The sequence below is a fragment of the Alnus glutinosa genome, chromosome 4, assembly GCF_958979055.1.
Source record: "Alnus glutinosa chromosome 4, dhAlnGlut1.1, whole genome shotgun sequence".
Classification (NCBI taxonomy): domain Eukaryota; kingdom Viridiplantae; phylum Streptophyta; class Magnoliopsida; order Fagales; family Betulaceae; genus Alnus; species Alnus glutinosa.
This window is the reverse complement of record NC_084889.1, coordinates 18,403,687-18,421,911: the sequence shown is the minus strand read 5'-3', so window position 1 is coordinate 18,421,911 and position 18,225 is coordinate 18,403,687. Positions and strand designations below refer to the sequence as shown.

Genomic DNA, 18,225 nt, shown 5'->3' with positions numbered 1-18,225 from the left:
CAACTCCCTAGCAAACTCCTCCTTCCTCAACCTTTCTTCCTTAATTAACATTCTCCCTTCTCCAATGTTATCGAGCTCTCTATGATTTTTAACCCCAAGGGGTTGGATCAAGTGGTAAGAGCATTGGTCTTGGTGGCATTCCCATCAGGTCTAAGGTTTGAATTCCTTTGGGTGCAAATAATTTCTTGGGGTCAGTCCGTCGGTGAAACCAGAGTATTACTTGATCTGTGTGGAGGGGGCTCTTTGCACAGGTCCGAAGTTCATCCGACAGGGATGGGTACACGAATTGGCCCTGTCTTAGATGGGTTTTTCGTCATAGAAAAAAATGATATCACGTTCTCAAATACCCTCCAATAAAACCTTTTTCTGCTTCCCTACATCCAAAAAAAATTCTTCATTCCATTTTCTCAAATCAAATCACAAGGCTTTCAGATTGCAAGCCAACACATAACTAGAATAGCCCTAAAACTGATAATTCTCCTACCATAATCTCACTTGATCCACAAAGCCCTCAAATTTCAGCCACATTTTTTCGAATTTAAAGTACCCACCACTTCTGGTCGATACCCCACAATCTAACATTAAAGGAAAATGATCGGACAAGAGTCTAGGGAGTCTCCTCTGAACTACATCAAGAAATTGTTCTTCCCAATCAAGAGAGAATAAAAATCTATCAATTCGTGACCAGCATTGATCATCCCTATTGTTGTACCAAGTGAACTTACCACCCACAAGAGGAATGTCCATGAGCCCCTGTTCAAAGATGAAGTTTGAGAACTCCCTCATAGCTGAAGAACAACGGGTATCTCTTGATCTCTCACTCGGATATCGAATGACATTAAAATCTCCTCCAATGCACCAAAGCTTTTCCCACCAACTCATAATTCCAACAAGTTCATCCCAAAGCACTTTCTTGTCATAGTCATTATTAGGAACATACACGCCTGTTGTGCAAATATCCATCGAAATAATAGGCGAATAAATGTACGTTTTACTCGCAAGTGCACAAGATCAAAACGATAGTATAGAGAGCAAGTACGAGATCATTCCCATGAGAATTGGTAAATTGTGTTTAAAGAGAATTTCCTAAGATAAATATTTTGAATGAAGCAACATATGATTACTATGGAATAAAGTAAACAACATAATTGAAAACAATAAATAAAATGGTAGGGTTCTGATATTCACCACTAATCATACTTTTTTTAAGAAACGATATGCACAATGTTACAAACCATATTGTGATGCTTAATGTTTGCCAACCTAAGGGCATGGTATTTACTCCTTAAGCTATTGATTTCTCTAAGCAACAAGTTAGGCATGAGTGTCTACCCTAACTCTTTTCTTTCTCGAAGGATTTAGCATGGTATATACTAAGTTGTTTGTTAAGAAAGCATAAAACTATGAAAATCGGCAAACACACTCAGGCTGGAACATGGCATCTATTCCAATTTTTTTCATGTTGATTAATCTAAAAACCTGTGATGGGGTTCTTTCATTACTTTATTATGCCCAAGATTTGGCCATCCAAATTAACATAAATAACAAATCCATACCACATGCATATAATGATCAATCATAAACTTGCGAGAAATTCAAGAAAACTGGAAATAATCAATTAAGAATCACAAATAGTTGTAGTAAGGCAAATCAAAACCTTAAACAAACATGATTAGGGCTTCAATCGAGCTCCAACAAGAGTAATTAACTACCACTAATTCGGACTAAAAGTATATATATATATAGAAAATAAAGGAAGGAAGAAAGAAAACAAAACCAAACCATTCTTGATGTAGCCGTCAATTCTTCTTTCAAAGCTTGTGTGCCTGTTTTGGAGGACTTGGGGGAGTATTTATAGAGTTTAGGAACAACCCTAGATGATTTCGTGCAGCCTACAAGTCCAAAATCGAGTTGGAGTTGGTTTAGGATCTTTCCAAAACGGGTTTGCCTACTTCCCTGTTTTGCAGCGAACAAGGGCGATCTATCCCTAGGTTGTGGCGCTCGATTGCAAGTGCGCTCAATTGCCAGGGTGTGGCGCTCAATCGCTTCTTCTTCAGCTTCTTTATAAGACTTTGTTCTAAGCTTGGAACTTGATAGATTTTGAGTGCTTTTCTTCCAAAACTTGCAAAATGCAAGAAAACACAAAACATCAAACTATAAAAAAACAAAGAGATTAACATATGTGAATTAAAGGGCTTGAATGTGTGACATTCTCAGCACTTGTCAACAAGCGCAAATGCACAATCAAAGTTATCACTGACACAACGAAAAGAACATGTGACGATAAATCTCCCCATACAATCCTCCAACTTTTCCACCACTATTCTATCCCACACAAGTAAAATTCCTCTAGAGGCCCCTTTTCAACCCTAAATAACACCAATCCACATGAGCACAACCCCACAAACTCCTTACCACCTCCCTATTAATGAAATCTAGTTTGGTTTCCTGCAACAATATCCGCCTTCCACTCCCTAATAGGTTCCCTAATCCTCATCCTCTTCTCCTCCTCATCCAGCCCTCTCACATTCCAATATAAAATCTTAGGCTTCATTAATCATACGGATGCCCCTCCCCTTTCCTTTATCTTTGTGTGAATGCCCTCCCTTTGCATCATAATTGATAGAGCAAGCCAAATGCTTTAATTCTCTTTTTCCTTTGGTATTTGTCTTGGCGGGAGAACCAGAAGTACTAGCTATACTACTCTTATCCCCGACTTGCTTCAATAGCTGTAAACAAAATAAAATTATGTTTGAGGACAAAATAAAGTTATCACTTTAGACATGATTAGAGTTAAATTCACTTGATGTAGGAACTTACTGACTACCACCTTTTTAATTAGAGAAATCTCTAGCTGCATGGATTATATTCTTTTACTTGATGATTGTCTTAGTGAAAGTAGTTTACTTTGGAAGGATCCTCACCTGATCTACCTCTTTATCTTTCAAGATGGTTGCATCCTTGTCTGTTAAAGCACAAGGACTCTTATCCTAGAGTCCGAGTGTTGAAGGTCTCTTAGCTTCAACCGAAGATCAGAGTTTTAGATAATCTTGAGGTTTGAATTGTAACTGGTTAGACTTAGATCAGAATAGGTTTAGATCAAACCTATCCCTAACCGTGTATATCTATTTAGATCAGAATAGTTTTAGTTGAAACCTATCTCTACTAATGTATATCTCATCCTAACCGTGTATATCATATAGTTAGAGTAAATCTCTATAGAAGCAATAGCTGAATCAAACTCTTGTAACCTATTGCTATATATACAAGTACAATCAACCTTATTCAATAAGGTTGAAAAACATTATTCAAAAAGAAATCTTTTATGGTATCAGAGCAACAAAAAGACTAATCATCTGCTCATCCTTCCTGCTCCTTTCTTTCTCTTCTCAATGGCCAAATCTAGTGTTACCACTGACTCCAGTTCCACCACCCAATCTTCTGCGTTCAATATCCCACATATGAACCACTCTCCTTCCATCAAACTGACCGAGGACAATTACATGGCCTGGCAGTTCCAACTCCTTGCATATCTTCGAGGACAAGATGTGTATGGCTTCATTGATGGCACGGTTCTTCCTCCTGTTCAACTGATAGTGAATCTTGTCACTACCCCTAGAGCTCCCGTGATGATTGCCAACCCGGAATATCTCTCCTGGTATCAACGAGATCAGCTCATCATCAGTGTCCTGGTCTCCTCCTTGTCTGACTCCTATGTCTCCCATGCCGTGGGCTGCACCACATCTCGTGCACTATGGGAATCGTTGGAAAAAATGTTTGCTTCCCAAGCCCATGCCTGGATTATGCAAGTTCACTTCCAACTTGCTACCTTTAAAAAAAGTTAATTCCTCCATAACCGACTATTTCCACAAGCTGAAAACTCTCAGCGACACACTTGTTGCTTGTGGCCAACCTCTCAACGACTTTGAGGGTGTCTCCTTCCTGTTAGCTGGGCTTGGATCGGAGTTTGATCCTTTAGTCACCTCAGTCACTACCCGGGTTGATCCCATCTCTCGAGATGATATCTAAGGCCTGCTCCTCGCCCATGAGATGCGCCTCGAACAACAACTGGCCAACACATATATCTCCAATGCCACTGCTCATGTCACTACCCGAAACTTTGGCAATTCTGGCCGGCATGATCGAGCTTCAATACTGTCCGTGGCCGTGGTTTCCCAAATGGTCGTGGCTATCGTGCCTCCTTTCCTGGCGGACGTGGTCAATCTTCTGGTTGCCGTGGTCGTGGCCATGCAGGATCCTCTTGACCTCTCTGTCAGATATGCAACAAACTGGGCCACTATGCCACCACTTGCTATCAATGATTTGATCAGACTTCTCAGCATGAAGCTCAGTCCCCATTGCAGGCTTTCTACTCCTCTCCTAGCCTACCAACAGATGATAGCTGGTATCCTGATTCCGGGGCTACTCACCATCTCACTCATGACCTGACCAACCTCACTTTGTCCTCTGATGCTTACACGGGTTCTGACCAAATCTGGGTGGGAAATGGTAAAGGTTTGTCTATCCATAATATTGGCTTTGCTATTCTGTCTCCTCCACTTCGTTCTTTTCTTCTTAAACAATTGTTGCATGTCCCTTCTATCTGCAAAAATCTTTTGTCTGTCCGTCAATTTGCTCATGATAACGATGTATATTTTGAGTTGCACTCTTCCTTTTTTGTCATCAAGGACTATCGAACCAGGTCAATCCTTCATCGGGGTCTACTTAAGAAAAGCCTTTATCAGCTACTGCCTTCTCTCACTTTCTCTCCATCTCTATACTCTCTTGTTGGTTAAAGGACTTCCGCTGATCAATGGCACAAACGCTTGAGTCATCCTGTTCTACGCACTGTTAAGCACGTGATTTCCAAGTTTTCCCTTCCTGCTTTTTCCAATAAGCCGACTACTTCTTGTGTCTCCTGCCAGCAAGCTAAAGCACATCAACTTCCCTTCTCGGCATCTACTTCAGTTTTGAATCTTCCTTTAGAGTTAATTTTTTCAGATGTATGGGGTCCTTACCCTGTTGTTTCCTCTACTGGGAACAAGTACTATGTTACCTTTATTGAAGCTTTCAGCCGATTTACTTGGCTTTTTCCAATTCAATGCAAATCTAATGTCTTTTATGTTTTTCTCCACTTTCAATCTATGGTTGAACGTCTCTTTAACACTAAAATCAAACAAATTCAAACTGATTGGGGTGGGGAATTTCGTCCTTTAAACACATTCTTTCACAAACATGGCATTATCCATCGTATTTCATGTCCTCATACACATCAACAACAAGGTTATGTTGAGCGCAAACATAGACATATCATTGATACATCTTTTGCTCTTCTTGCTGAAAGTCATGTTTCCAAAACTTTATGGGATGAAGCTTGCCAAACTTCATGTTACCTAATCAATCGTCTCCCCACACTAGTCCTACAAAATATCTCTCCTTTCCAAAAGCTTTTTAATCGCAGCCCCGATTACAATTTTTTAAGAATTTTTTGGTTGTGCATGCTTTCCTAATCTTCGTCCATATAATCAACACAAATTTGATTTTTGGTCCAAAGAATGTGTCTTCCTAGGTTATAGCCGAAATCATAAAGGCTACAAATGTTTCCATATCCCAACAGCCCGCGTGTACATCTCTCGTGATGTGTTCCATGAAAAATCCTTTCCTTTTCTTCTCATTCATCAACATCTATTCCAAATTTGCAGGCTTCATCTTCCTTATTACCATCCCTTAACACTGCCTCCCTACCCGGTCAGTTCTCCACCTGCAGCAGTAAGTCCTTCTCCTTCTCCTCCTTTATCACTTGTTGCATCCAGTGTTTCATCCGATTCCTTAGAATCCTCTTTTGTGTCTAGTTCCCCTCCCTGCCCTGCTCCCACCTGGTTACATCCAATGGTCACCCGTGCACAGAATCAGATTGTGCAACCGAGGATCTTCACTGATGGCAGAGTTAAATATCCTATCTCTCGGGCTCTATTGGCTGTACAAGATGTAGCACTTACATAACCTACTTGCTATTCCAATGCTGTCAAAATACCCGAGTGGAGGCAAGCTATGCAAACAGAATTTAATGCTCTCCTTCAGAACCAGACTTGGACTCTAGTCCCTCCTCAACAAGCTACAAACCTTGTGGGCTGCAAGTGGGTGTTCAAAGTTAAAAGAAAGGCGGATGGGTCCATTGAAAGGCATAAAGCTCGCCTTGTAGTTAAAGGTTTTCATCAACAGGCTGGTCTAGACTATGGAGAGACTTTTAGCCCAGCTGTTAAATCTACAACCATTCGGACAGTGTTATCTTTGGCTTACTCTCGTGGCTGGGATATGCGCTAAATTGACATTCAAAACGCCTTTCTACATGGCTTTCTAGATGAAGAAGTCTATATGACTCAACCACCCGGTTTCTCTCGTCCAAGTCTACCGAATCATGTTTCTAAGCTACAAAAAGCCCTATATGGCTTGAAACAAGCACCAAGGGCCTAGTTTGCACGACTGAGTACCAAGCTTTATGAACTGGGTTTTACTAGTTCTAAGGCCGATTCTTCTCTCTTTATTTTACGGACTTCATCAATAACTATGTTTGTTTTAGTCTATGTTGATGATATCATCATCACTGCCTCTGTTCCAACAGCTATTTCAGATCTTTTGCAGCAGCTTCGGATGTCCTTTGCAGTCAAAGATCTTGGCAAACTGAACTACTTACTCGGTGTGGAAGTCACTCCCCTGAAAATTGGTCTTTTACTCTCCCAAAGACGTTACATCCTTGACTTGCTCAAGCGTACAAATATGCTGGAATCTAAGCCCATCTCGTCTCCAATGTCTTCTTCCAGCTCTCTCTCTCAGCATTTGATGGTGATTCCATGGACGATCCTTCGCTCTATCGAGGCACCGTGGGATCCTTGCAATATTTATCCCTCACGCGACTAGACTTAGCTTTTGCAGTAAATCGAGTGTGTCAATTCATGCACAAGCCCTCTAAACTTCATTGGCAAGCTGTCAAAAGGATACTACGCTATCTAAAGCACACAGTCTCTCATGGCCTCCTACTCACTTGGTCGAATATATCCACACTTGAAGCCTTCTCAGATGCGGATTGGGCAGGATGCCCCGACGATCGAAAGTCTACTGGCGGATATTGTGTATTTTTGGGTTCCCCTGATTTCTTGGAGTTCTAAGAAACATCCCACGGTGTCTAGATCGAGTATCGAAGCTGAGAATAAGTCGGTTGCCAATGCCACAACCGTTCCTGTTATGGATTCAGTATCTTCTCCGGGATCTTGGTGTTCAGCTCCCTTCTCCAAAGTTTTGGTGTGATAACATTGGAGCCACATACTTGGCAGCCAACCCGGTTTTCCATGCTAGAACCAAACATGTGGAAATCGATTTCCACTTTGTTCGTGATCAGGTTGCTGCCAAGGCTCTACAAATTCTGTTCATCCCCAGCAAAGAGCAAATCGCTGATGTCCTCACCAAACCAATTGTTTGCAACTGGTTTCAATGGTTCTGCTCCAAGCTCAACGTGCACCCTAACCCGCTGACCTTGAGGGGGGATGTTAAAGCACAAGGACTCTTATTCAGGAGTCCAAGTGTTGAAGGTCTCTTAGCTTCAACCAAAGATAAGAGTTTTAGATAATCTTGAGGTTTGAATTGTAACTGGTTACTTATCAAAAAAATTGTAACCGGTTAGACTTAGATCAGAATATGTTTAGATCAAACCTATCCCTAACCGTGTATATCTATTTAGATCAGAATAGTTTTAGTTGAAACCTATCTCTACTAATGTATATCTCATCCTAACCGTGAATATCATATAGTTAGAGTAAATCTCTATAGAAGCAATAGCTGAATCAAACTCTTGTAACCTATTGCTATATATACAAGTACAATCAACCTGATTCAATAAGGTTGAAAAACATTATTCAAAGAGAAATCTTTTATTGTCTATCTGAAACTGTTCTAGAATAAGGAAGCAATCCAAAGGGAAGTGCATATTCTCTAGTAGCTGAGAGATCACTTTTTAAGCATGGTTGAAAGATGCCCTTCACTTCATTCCACTAAATGCATCGAGTCCCATATCTCTTCACTTTGCTGGACCAAAGCAGACAAATTTTGCAAATAGTTAAGCCGGAGATTGTTCAGAAAGGAAAATATGCATACATTCAAGTCACCAAATATATATCATTTTACTTTTACTGCGATGATTTTCCTTATCTTAATGTTGTTCAAGGCCTCATATATTGATTATTTTTTTTGCATTTATTCTTTCTCATACTTTGCCCCAGAAGAAGTTACTGTATCCCTCAGTGAGGCATCAGGGCACTAATAACTATGCACTTCACGTAGCAAAAATTCTGAACCAGAGCTTTTCTCCCCTCCCTGATATAGACATTGGCCAATACCTTATTGAAAATTTCTGCCTTCTGCCTATTTAATTGTATCCTCTTGCATTTATGCGTTTGTTTTCTTCCTCTAGGAACTTGCCTTACCACGGAGGAGTGCCTTTTGAATAAAAACAGGAACCCGCATTTAAATAAGGGGCAAATAGAGAATGAACTCAAGGCATATCTTGGAGTCAGGAAGGTTATTTGGTTGCCTCGTGGATTATACGGTATGCAATAATACACTGATTGTTTTCTTATTTCTATAGCTTATATTTGTTTGTTTGTTTGTTTGTTTGTTTTTGTTTTTAATTATGAAACTCTTTGCTCTTGATACTTGTTCCCTGTATGAAGGTGTACATTCCCTTTTCTCTTATTATCGTATGCACAAGATTGCATACAATATGTTTCTTTTGTAATATTGTCTGGACACTCTAAGCGGCATCCATTGTAATTCATTTTAGATTTTATTGCTCTCTTAAAAATTTAGATTAACCTCTGGGAGGATATATTGCACATCCCATGTGTATCTGTGATGGGGAACGCAGTAGCATGAGTTTATTGGGTCTTTTAATTTTATTTAGGTTTTAATTAGATTATTAGTTTATGTTTTAGTTAATTTTACGAGTCAGTTATTTTTGTAATTCAATAAATGGGCATTGTTGTTGCCCTAGGGTTTAGTTGGATTCTATTTAAGCATATTTTGTACACCAATGGAGGCACACTTCGATGATGGAATAAAATTATTGAGAAAGTGATTTTCTCTTCCTCTCCCTAGATTCTTCTCTCTTCTCTCTTTCCCTACTTCTTTCTCCTTCTAGCTTATTTTCTCTTCTTTCTCTTATCTTTCCTCTTACTTTCACTTTTGAATTTTCTGATTACTGTTTGTTCCGCATCAGTTTTGGTATCAAAACCAGGTTTGGTTGTTTTCCATAACAATCATTCGATCCACCACCGTGATTCCCAGCAAATCCAACACGATGACAAGTATCACTCCCCCACTGCCACTGTTCACCATCACAAACCTCCCTACTGCCGCCGACAAAACATTCTGAAATCCAACCCACTTCCATACAACCTAAACAATGGCAGTTAAGGAAAAAAAAAAGAAAAAAAAGGGAAAACCCCCAACTTTTGAAACAGCACCACACAGCCTCACCCATCGGGGCCAACCAACCACCTGCAATACCCAAACCCTAGCCACCACATTACCAAAAACCCCAGTTAGACCAAACACTTAGCCAGATAAACACCCAAGCAGAAAACTCACAAAGACCCAATGCACCACGTTACCCCACTAGAAGCCACAAAATCCGCCACTGCCACCTCACGACCCAAACTTACCACCGTGCATTGTTGCCACCCAAATCCACCACTAAACTGCACTTCCACTGCTCATGTCGCTCACGAATCCGGCATCCCAGACATGCCGCCAGCCCCAGACAATTGCAAATGGCCCTTACTAATAAAGAAAGCTCAGATGATGGAATAAAATTATTGAGAAAGTGATTTTCTCTTCCTCTCCCTAAATTCTTCTCTCTTTCCTGGCTTCTTTCTCTTTTGAGCTTCTTTTTTCTCTTATTTGGCCTTCATTCTCTTCTCTTCCCTCTATTTTCTCTCTTTCCTCTTACTTTCACTAGTGAATTTTCTGATTACTGTTTGTTCTGCATCAATTTGTTTTGGGGGTGATAGTGATGGTGGTAAGCTTGGTGGTGTGAGGTTAGATGCGTCTAGCTACTTCCTTATAGATGGGCTTCCACTGATAACACATATGCAGGTAGATTTGTGAAGAGGATTTGGGCCCTCCATATCCCTTCAGGAACTTAATACTCCCTCTAGTCCAAACCACAAAATCTTTGTGAATTCTCGAAAGGTTTTTCCTAACCATAAAATCGCTCCTTCAATATCCTCATCCATGGCATGTACCCTTCTAGAAATATTTTGCATTTACATACAAATATTCAAACAGATAGACGTCACATGGTCACCTTCTCCATCTTTCTTGAAACCTAATTTACATAATGTTTAACAGGTGATGACGATACTAATGGTCACATCGACAACATGTGCTGTTTTGTGAAGCCTGGTGTGGTTCTGTTGTCCTGGACCAATGATGAAAATGATCCTCAGAATGAACGATCTGCAGCGGCCTTTTCTGTTCTTACAAGTGCTACTGATGCCAATGGTCGGAAATTAGAAGTGATTAAACTCCATGTTCCAGGGCCACTTTACATGACAGATGAAGAGGCAGCAGGATTAATTCAGGTAATTATTTTATAGCCCCAGAATTTGGCTTTCTTGGCTCTTTGTCTTAACACTTGTCTGACTACAATTGAAAGCTAACTTAAAATCTGAATACTTCATTCTCTTGGTTTCATTTGGTAATTAAATAGTGGAGATGATTGCCATTGTGAGCCCATTGTGAGCCCATCCAGTCCCGCCGCCTTATCACCATTCAAATTCCACACCACCTCCCACACCTCGTGCTCAAATTCTCGTTCTATCCAATTACCTTCCTCCGCATCAATGGATGAAAAAGAGAGACCATCCACCCTAGGCCTCCAAGTACTCTGCTCATTGTACAGTTTGTTATAATAATGTACTATATGCTCCTTTATCTCCAAGGGATTATTAGACATAGCCCCATTTATCCTCAACGATTCCACGTGAATGTATCTACTATGCGAATTGGCACCCTTTGGAAAAATTTTGTATTATTGTCCCCTTCCTTCAGCCACAAAGCACGAGATTTTTGTCTCCAATTTACCTCCTCAAAAAGAAGTGTTTTTTCCAACTCCTTACTCATATCTATCTTCCGTATCTATTCCTCCTCCACAAATCCCCGACCTTCTCCAATGCAATCCAATTCTCAAATACCCTCCAATGACTCCTCCTTTTTCTTCCTCACATCACCGAACACCTTCTCATTCCATTTCTTCAAATCCAGCTTTAAAGCTTTCAAGTTGTTTGCCAAAACATAACTAGGCAGGCCATGAAACTCATACGTCGCCCACCAACGGTTTACTTGTTCCACAAAGCCTTCAGATTTCAGCCACATGTTTTCAAATTTAAAATATCTGCTCCCTTCTCTTTGTATCCCACAATCCAATAGTATAGGAAAATGATCTGATAAAATTCTAGGTAGTCGTCTTTGTGACACCTCAGGGTAATGTTCTTCCCATTCTGGAGATAATAGGAATCTGTCAATTTTAGACCATACCTGATCTTGCTGACTATTAGACCAAGTAAACTGACTTCCTTGGAGAGGTATATCCACTAATCTCTGGACAAAAATGAACTCCGAAAACTCCTCTATAGCTGCAGAAAATCCAGAATCACCCGATCTCTCACTAGGAAACCTAACCACATTGAAATCTCCGCCAAAGCACCGTGGCATCTCCCACCAGCTCATCAAACCAGTCATCTCATCCCACAAAACACTCCTCTCCCCGTCATCATTAGGCCCATACACCCCCCCAAACGCCCACACAAAATTATCATCAATGTTGTGCAAAGAACAAGCAACTGTATATCTTCTCACACACTCATCAATCTTCTCCACGACCCGCCTATCCCACATAATTAAAATACCACTTGAGGCCCCACATGCCCTCATATAGCACCAATCCACATGTTGGCATCCCCATAAGCTCTGGACCACAGCCCTACTAATGACTTCCATTTTTGTCTCCAACAAGCAAACAAAATCAGCCTTTCACTCTCTGAGGAGCCCCATAATCCGTGGTCTTTTATTCAGCACATTGAGCCCTCTTACATTCCAAATTACTATTTTAGGCTTCATTAATACAAGAAGAGCCCCTACCCTTTTCTCACCTTCGAGTTGGGTGATCCCCCTTATCATAATTGTAGAATTTCAGAGTATATTGGCTTTCAAGCTTGCTCATCTACTGAGCGTGTATAGAATTATATATAGAACATACAAGGTAGTATAGTTTACACGATAAGCCTTAGCTTATAGTATTCTAATCTAACACAAACTCTTAGATAGAAATCTAATTACAAGTAAATCTCCTCTAGATAATCTTATCCTTATCAACCGGTTGTGTTATCAACACTCACTAGGAGGTTTGATCAACCGGGAGTCTATCAGCACACTCACTAGCACACTCGCAAGGATTCTTAAGAGATTGAATCACACTAGGAGTATGTTGTACGCTAATATCCTCCCTCAAGTTCAGCGGGAGTGAACGAACGTTGAGCTTGAACCAAAGGAGTTGAAAACGCTTGGAAACAAGAGGCTTGGTGAGTACATCCGCAATCTGATCAGAACTTGGAAGCAACTAACTCCCGAACAAAATGAAAATCAATGGCCACGTGTTTCGTCCTTGCGTGGAACACAGGACTGACTGATAAGTAAGTGGCTCCAATGTTGTCACACCAAAGTTTTGGTAGATTAGGCCGTGGAATACCAAGTTCTTGGAGAAGAGAACAAAGCCAAAGTAATTCTGCGGCAGTATTGGCAACAGACTTGTATTCAGCCTTTGTGGAAGACCTGGACACGCTTGGCTGCTTTCTAGAGCTCCAAGAAATCAAGTTGTTGCCAAGGAAAACACAGTAGGCTCCTGTAGAGCGCTTGTCATCAGGGCATCCTGCCCAATCTGCATCCGAATAAGCTTGAATAGAGGTGGAAGAATTCTTGTGCAGCAACAAGCCATGAGTGATGGAATGCTTTAGATATCGTAGAATTCTCTTGACTGCTTGCCAATGAAGCTTTGTGGGGTGATGCATGAATTGACAAACACGATTGACAAGAAATGCCAAGTTTGGACGTGTGAGAGATAAGTACTGCAGAGAACCAAACGTGCTGCGATATAAAGAGGGATCTTCTATAGGGTCACCCGTGAATGCAGACAAGGCTTTGTGGGGTTTTGCATCTGCCATATTGTTTTTGTTTAGTAAGTCCCTAATGTACTTCTGTTGGGAGAGAAGAAGACCATCCTTCACGGGTATAACCTCAATGCCAAGAAAATAGTGTAATGATCCCAACTCTTTAACCGCAAAGTCAGTTCCGAGTAGCTGTAAAAGTTCAGTAATAACAGCAGGAACTGATGAAACAATGATAATATCATCAACATAAATGAGTAAGAACATAGTTACAGCTGCTGTACGATAAATGAACAAAGAGGAATCAGCCTTGGAACCAACAAAACCGAGCTGAAGAAGCTTCCCACTGAGACGAGAAAACCATGCCCGAGGTGCTTGTTTCAGGCCGTAAATGGCCTTTTGCAACTTGCACACATGATGAGGATAGGAGGAGTGAATGAAACCCGGTGGTTGTGCCATATAGACATCTTCAGTCAAGAGTCCATCTAGAAAGGCATTTTGGATGTTTATTTGCTGCATAGACCGGCCTGCAGAGTAAGCAATGGACAAAACAGTTCGAATTGTTGTTGGTTTGACCATAGGGCTAAAAGTCTCCCCATAATCTATCCCGGCATGTTGATGGAACCCCTTACCAACCAACCTTGCCTTGTGACGTTCTATAGTATCATCAGCCTTTCTCTTTAACTTAAAAACCCATTTGCAGCCAACGACATTATTGGCTGCTGAAGGAGGGACAAGAGACCAAGTTTGATTTTTAAGTAAAGCATTAAACTCAACCTGCATAGCATTCCGCCATTCACTGACCTTGACAACAATAGAGAAGCATGTGGGCTCTATAAGTGCTGATTTGGCAAGTAAGGCCCGAGGTAGAGGATATCTAATAGTCCCATCAATGAGTTGTCGAATTATGCGGACATTGTTTTGAGATCTAGTTCGCATAGGGTGAATACGTGAAGGAGACAGTGCTATTGAACAACTGGTTCTGCAGGAGAGGGACTAGGAGTAGTAGAAGAAGAAAGAGTGGCAGGAGAGGTGGAAGACAAGGGGATTGGAGGAGAGGAAGGAAAGGAGCTGGGGGAATTAGGAACCAACTCTCGAGTAGGAGAGATTGGAAGAGAAATAGAGACTGAATTTGAGGAAGAAGTTTCTGTTGGGGAGGATTCTAAATTGGTTTTGGCGTGAGAGAAAGGAAACACTTCCTCATGGAAAATGACATCCCGAGAAACAAAAATTTGACCAGTTTCGGGATGAAAACATTTATAGCCTTTATGGTGAGAGCTATAACCCAAGAACACACATGGTTTAGACCGAAGAGAAAATTTGTGAGAGTTATACTGTCTAAGATTAGGAAAACAAGCACAACCAAACACCTTTAGAAATTGATAATCAGGAGTTTGAGAGAAAAGTTTTTGAAAGGGAGAAATATTTCCAAGCAAGGGGTTTGGTAACCGATTTATTAAGTAGCAGGAAGTTAAACAAGCTTCATCCCAATATTTCTTTGGAAGAGAGCTATCAGCAAGAAGTGTCAGGGTTGTATCAGTGAGATGGCGATGTTTCCGCTCAACACACCCTTGCTGTTGATGAGTGTGAGGGCAGGACACACGATGATTAATACCAATTGTTTGGAAATATTTGTTGAGATTACGATATTCGCCACCCTAATCAGATTGGACACTTTTAATTTTGGTGTTGAGGAGGCGTTCAACCATAGTTTGAAACTTTAGGAAGACAGACCTGACATCGGATTTAGAGGAGATAGGATACACCCAAGTAAATCTACTAAAAGCATCCACAAATAAAACATAAAAACGATTTCCATTTATTGAAAGATGTGGGGTAGGGTCCCAAACATCGGAATAATCCAAGTCTAAGGGATTACAAATAGTAGTAGTAGAATGGGAAAATGGCAATTGATGACCCTTGGCCTGTGGACAGACAGTGCAGGGTGTATGTGCCTTATTTGTTGAAACTGTAAGCTGAAATTTGGAAAGAACAAGGTTGACAATCCGAAGGGCCGGATGACCCTAACGTTTATGCCAACGATGTGATGTAGTCCTATCACCAACGAATGCTTGGGATGTAGATGTGGGCACTTTCGAGGGGAAGAGTTGATAGAGACCATTGTTAAGTTGACCTTGGTGGATTGGACGTTTGGTCTTGCAATCCTTGATAATAAAATGAGAAGAGTGAAATTCAAAGAAAACAGAATTTGCAAGAGCAAATTGGTGAACTGAAAGGAGATTTTTGCATATAGTAGGGACATGAAGTAATTTCTGCAATAGGAATGGACGATTAGAGAGAGATAAGGAGGCAGAACTAGAACGTAAAATAGGCAAACCCATTCCCTATGCAAATCTAATCTTGGCCAGTGTACTCATCTGCTGAGAGATTCAGATTCTGAAAATTATTTGTCATGTGATGTGTTGCAGCAATATCCGGGTACCAATTTTCTTCAGAAGGCAGGGAAGGCGAGGAGTAATAAGCCTGAGCATTTGAGTATGCTGTAGGAGAAGGTGCAGCCAGAGCAGGGTCTGGTCGTTGATAACATCTTGGAGCAGTGTGACCAATCTTGCCACAGAGTTGGCAGATTGGCCGAGAAGGAGCAGCAGGATCTTGGGAGAAATAATTACCTCTGCCTCGGCCACCAGAAGACGGTCCTTTGCCTCTATACATGGTGCGACCTCAACCACGGTATCCTCTCCCATGATTCATGGGAGCCCGAGTAGAAATATTAGCCATTGGAGGGGAAACCTCAGTAGGGGAAAGATTGTGCTCGATCCTCATCTCGTGAGCAAGTAGATGACCATAAATATCATCTAAGGAGAGAGGATCCAATCGAGTGGTGATGGATGTGACAAAGGGATCATACTCAGATCCGAGACCAGCAAGAAGGTAGGAGGTGCTTTCAAAGTCATTGAGTTGCTGTCCGGCAGCAGCAAGATTATCACACATAGCTTTAAAGGATTGAAAATACTCTGTGATTGAAGAGCTACTTTTCTTGGCTGTGGCAAGGCGATAGTGAATTTGCATAACCTGTGAACGTGCTTGGGAAGCAAACATGGAGACAAGAGTCATCCAAAGTTGATGAGCAGTGGCTGAGCCAACGGCATGAACTACTAACGGTTCAGTGAGCGTGGAGATCAACACGTTGAGTAGCATTTGGTCACGTTGACACCAGAGAAGGAAGTCGGGATTAGCCATGGTGGTAGGGGCATCGGGAGTGGTGCTAGTATTCGGGATGGTCTGGGATGGAGGTGGAGTTGTATCATCCAGGAATCCATACGCATCATTGGCTTTAACAAATGCCAAAATTTGAGTTCGCCAGCTAGGAAAGTTGTTGTTAGACAGCTTGATATTCAAGGTATGGTTCATATTTGGGACAGTGAAGAGGACGTTGGATGAAGTAGACTTGGAGGAGGAATCCGGGGAGGCAGACATAATGATGATCGGGAATTTTTTTTTTGGAGATGTGAGTCTATAGTTGCTCTGATACCATGTAGAATTTTAGAGTATATTGGCTTTCAAGCTTGCTCATCTAGTGAGCGTGTATAGAATTATATATAGATCATACAAGGTAGTATAGTTTACACGATAAGCCTTAGCTTATAGCATTCTAATCTAACACAAACTCTTAGGTAGAAATCTAATTACAAGTAAATCTCCTCTAGATAATCTTATCCTTATCAACCGGTTGTGTTATCGACACTCACTAGGAGGTTTGATCAACCGGGAGTCTATCAGCACACTCACTAGGATTTTTAAGAGATTGAATCACACTAGGAGTATGCTGTGCGCTAATAATAATTAATGGAACAATCCAAACGCTTTCTGATGCGGACATCTTATTATTTTATTTAGTTATTTATTTATTTGGGTTGTAATAATGGGCTTAATTATAGCCTTTATTTGTTTTAGTTATTTTGCCCACTCATAACCCTCCTAGGGTTAATTAGGGTTGCAATCTACTATTTAAACACTGTTAACTAGAGATTAAGACAGTTTTGAAGAATTTGATTAATTTGAGCGTGTGCCGCCCTTTGTTTTTCTCTCTCGACTTTCTTCTTCTTCTCTTTCTTAATTTCTACTTCTTTTCTCCTATTTCTGTGTCTTCTTCTTCTTAAATCCTTGTTTATTCATTCTATTAATCTCCCTACATCACTTTCTCTCCCGTTGGCCTTTTAGCCCTGATGTGGAGGTAACCATAGACATAGTCTCTGCTATTGATTGATCTCTAGTAGCTTCAATCTCTTCAAAAAGTGTCATCAACTTATCCTCAAAACGATCACACGACAACCCTACGACTTTGTAAAAACCGCTCACCCGCTCAACCACTCATCTAGGAGACACACTAGAGCTGGGCTCCTTGCCCACACTCACTGCCGAGGGTACAATTGATAATGGGTCACTCTCCTCCAGTTCTTCCCCTCAAGAAAAGTAAATTAATAGAAGATGGTTTGCTGCAGCTTCTAATCTGGAGATCTGATGCATTTTTTTTTTGTCCCCATGTCATTGTAGATCTTTTAATGAAGCCTCTTTAAGAATGCCCGATAGAGTTACCCTCTTTCAGAATGTCTGATACAGTTTTCTCTACTCTCCATCTTTCTTTTTTTCAATAACAATATTTATCATTGCCCTGTGAAAAAGAGAAAATTCACTTGAATATATGGACTATATGTTTTTGATGTTTAAACCTTTTGTTCTATCATCTAGGAAATGGTTTATGTGCAACAAATGAGAGTTCTAAATCTTAGTGCATCATTTTCTCTAATCTTCAATGTTATAAACAGGATGGTGAGGCTAAACTGAGACTCCCAGGTACCAGACTTGCCGCTTCATATGTGAATTTCTACATTGCCAATGGAGCAATTATCTTACCACAGTTTGGAGACCAAAAGTGGGATGATGAAGCTGTTCATGTTGTTTCTCTAGCCTTTCCAAATCATGAAGTAAGCAAATATTATTGTTCAATTTACATATACAATTTTCATTTGAAAATTTGTGGAGGGGTCCA

General features: G+C 40.8%; 1 protein-coding gene across 3 annotated transcripts in view; it reads left to right on the top strand.

The window, feature by feature from the left end:
* The window catches only part of LOC133865720 (agmatine deiminase), a 46,634-nt gene that overhangs the window by 21,710 nt on the left and 6,699 nt on the right, over positions 1-18,225 (top strand). For all 3 annotated transcript variants that reach the window (XM_062302166.1, XM_062302165.1, XM_062302164.1), the window contains 3 exons: positions 8,465-8,599; positions 10,402-10,634; positions 18,002-18,160. In XM_062302166.1, the coding sequence (XP_062158150.1) occupies positions 8,465-8,599; positions 10,402-10,634; positions 18,002-18,160 (527 nt within the window). The remainder of the gene's footprint in view (positions 1-8,464; positions 8,600-10,401; positions 10,635-18,001; positions 18,161-18,225) is intronic.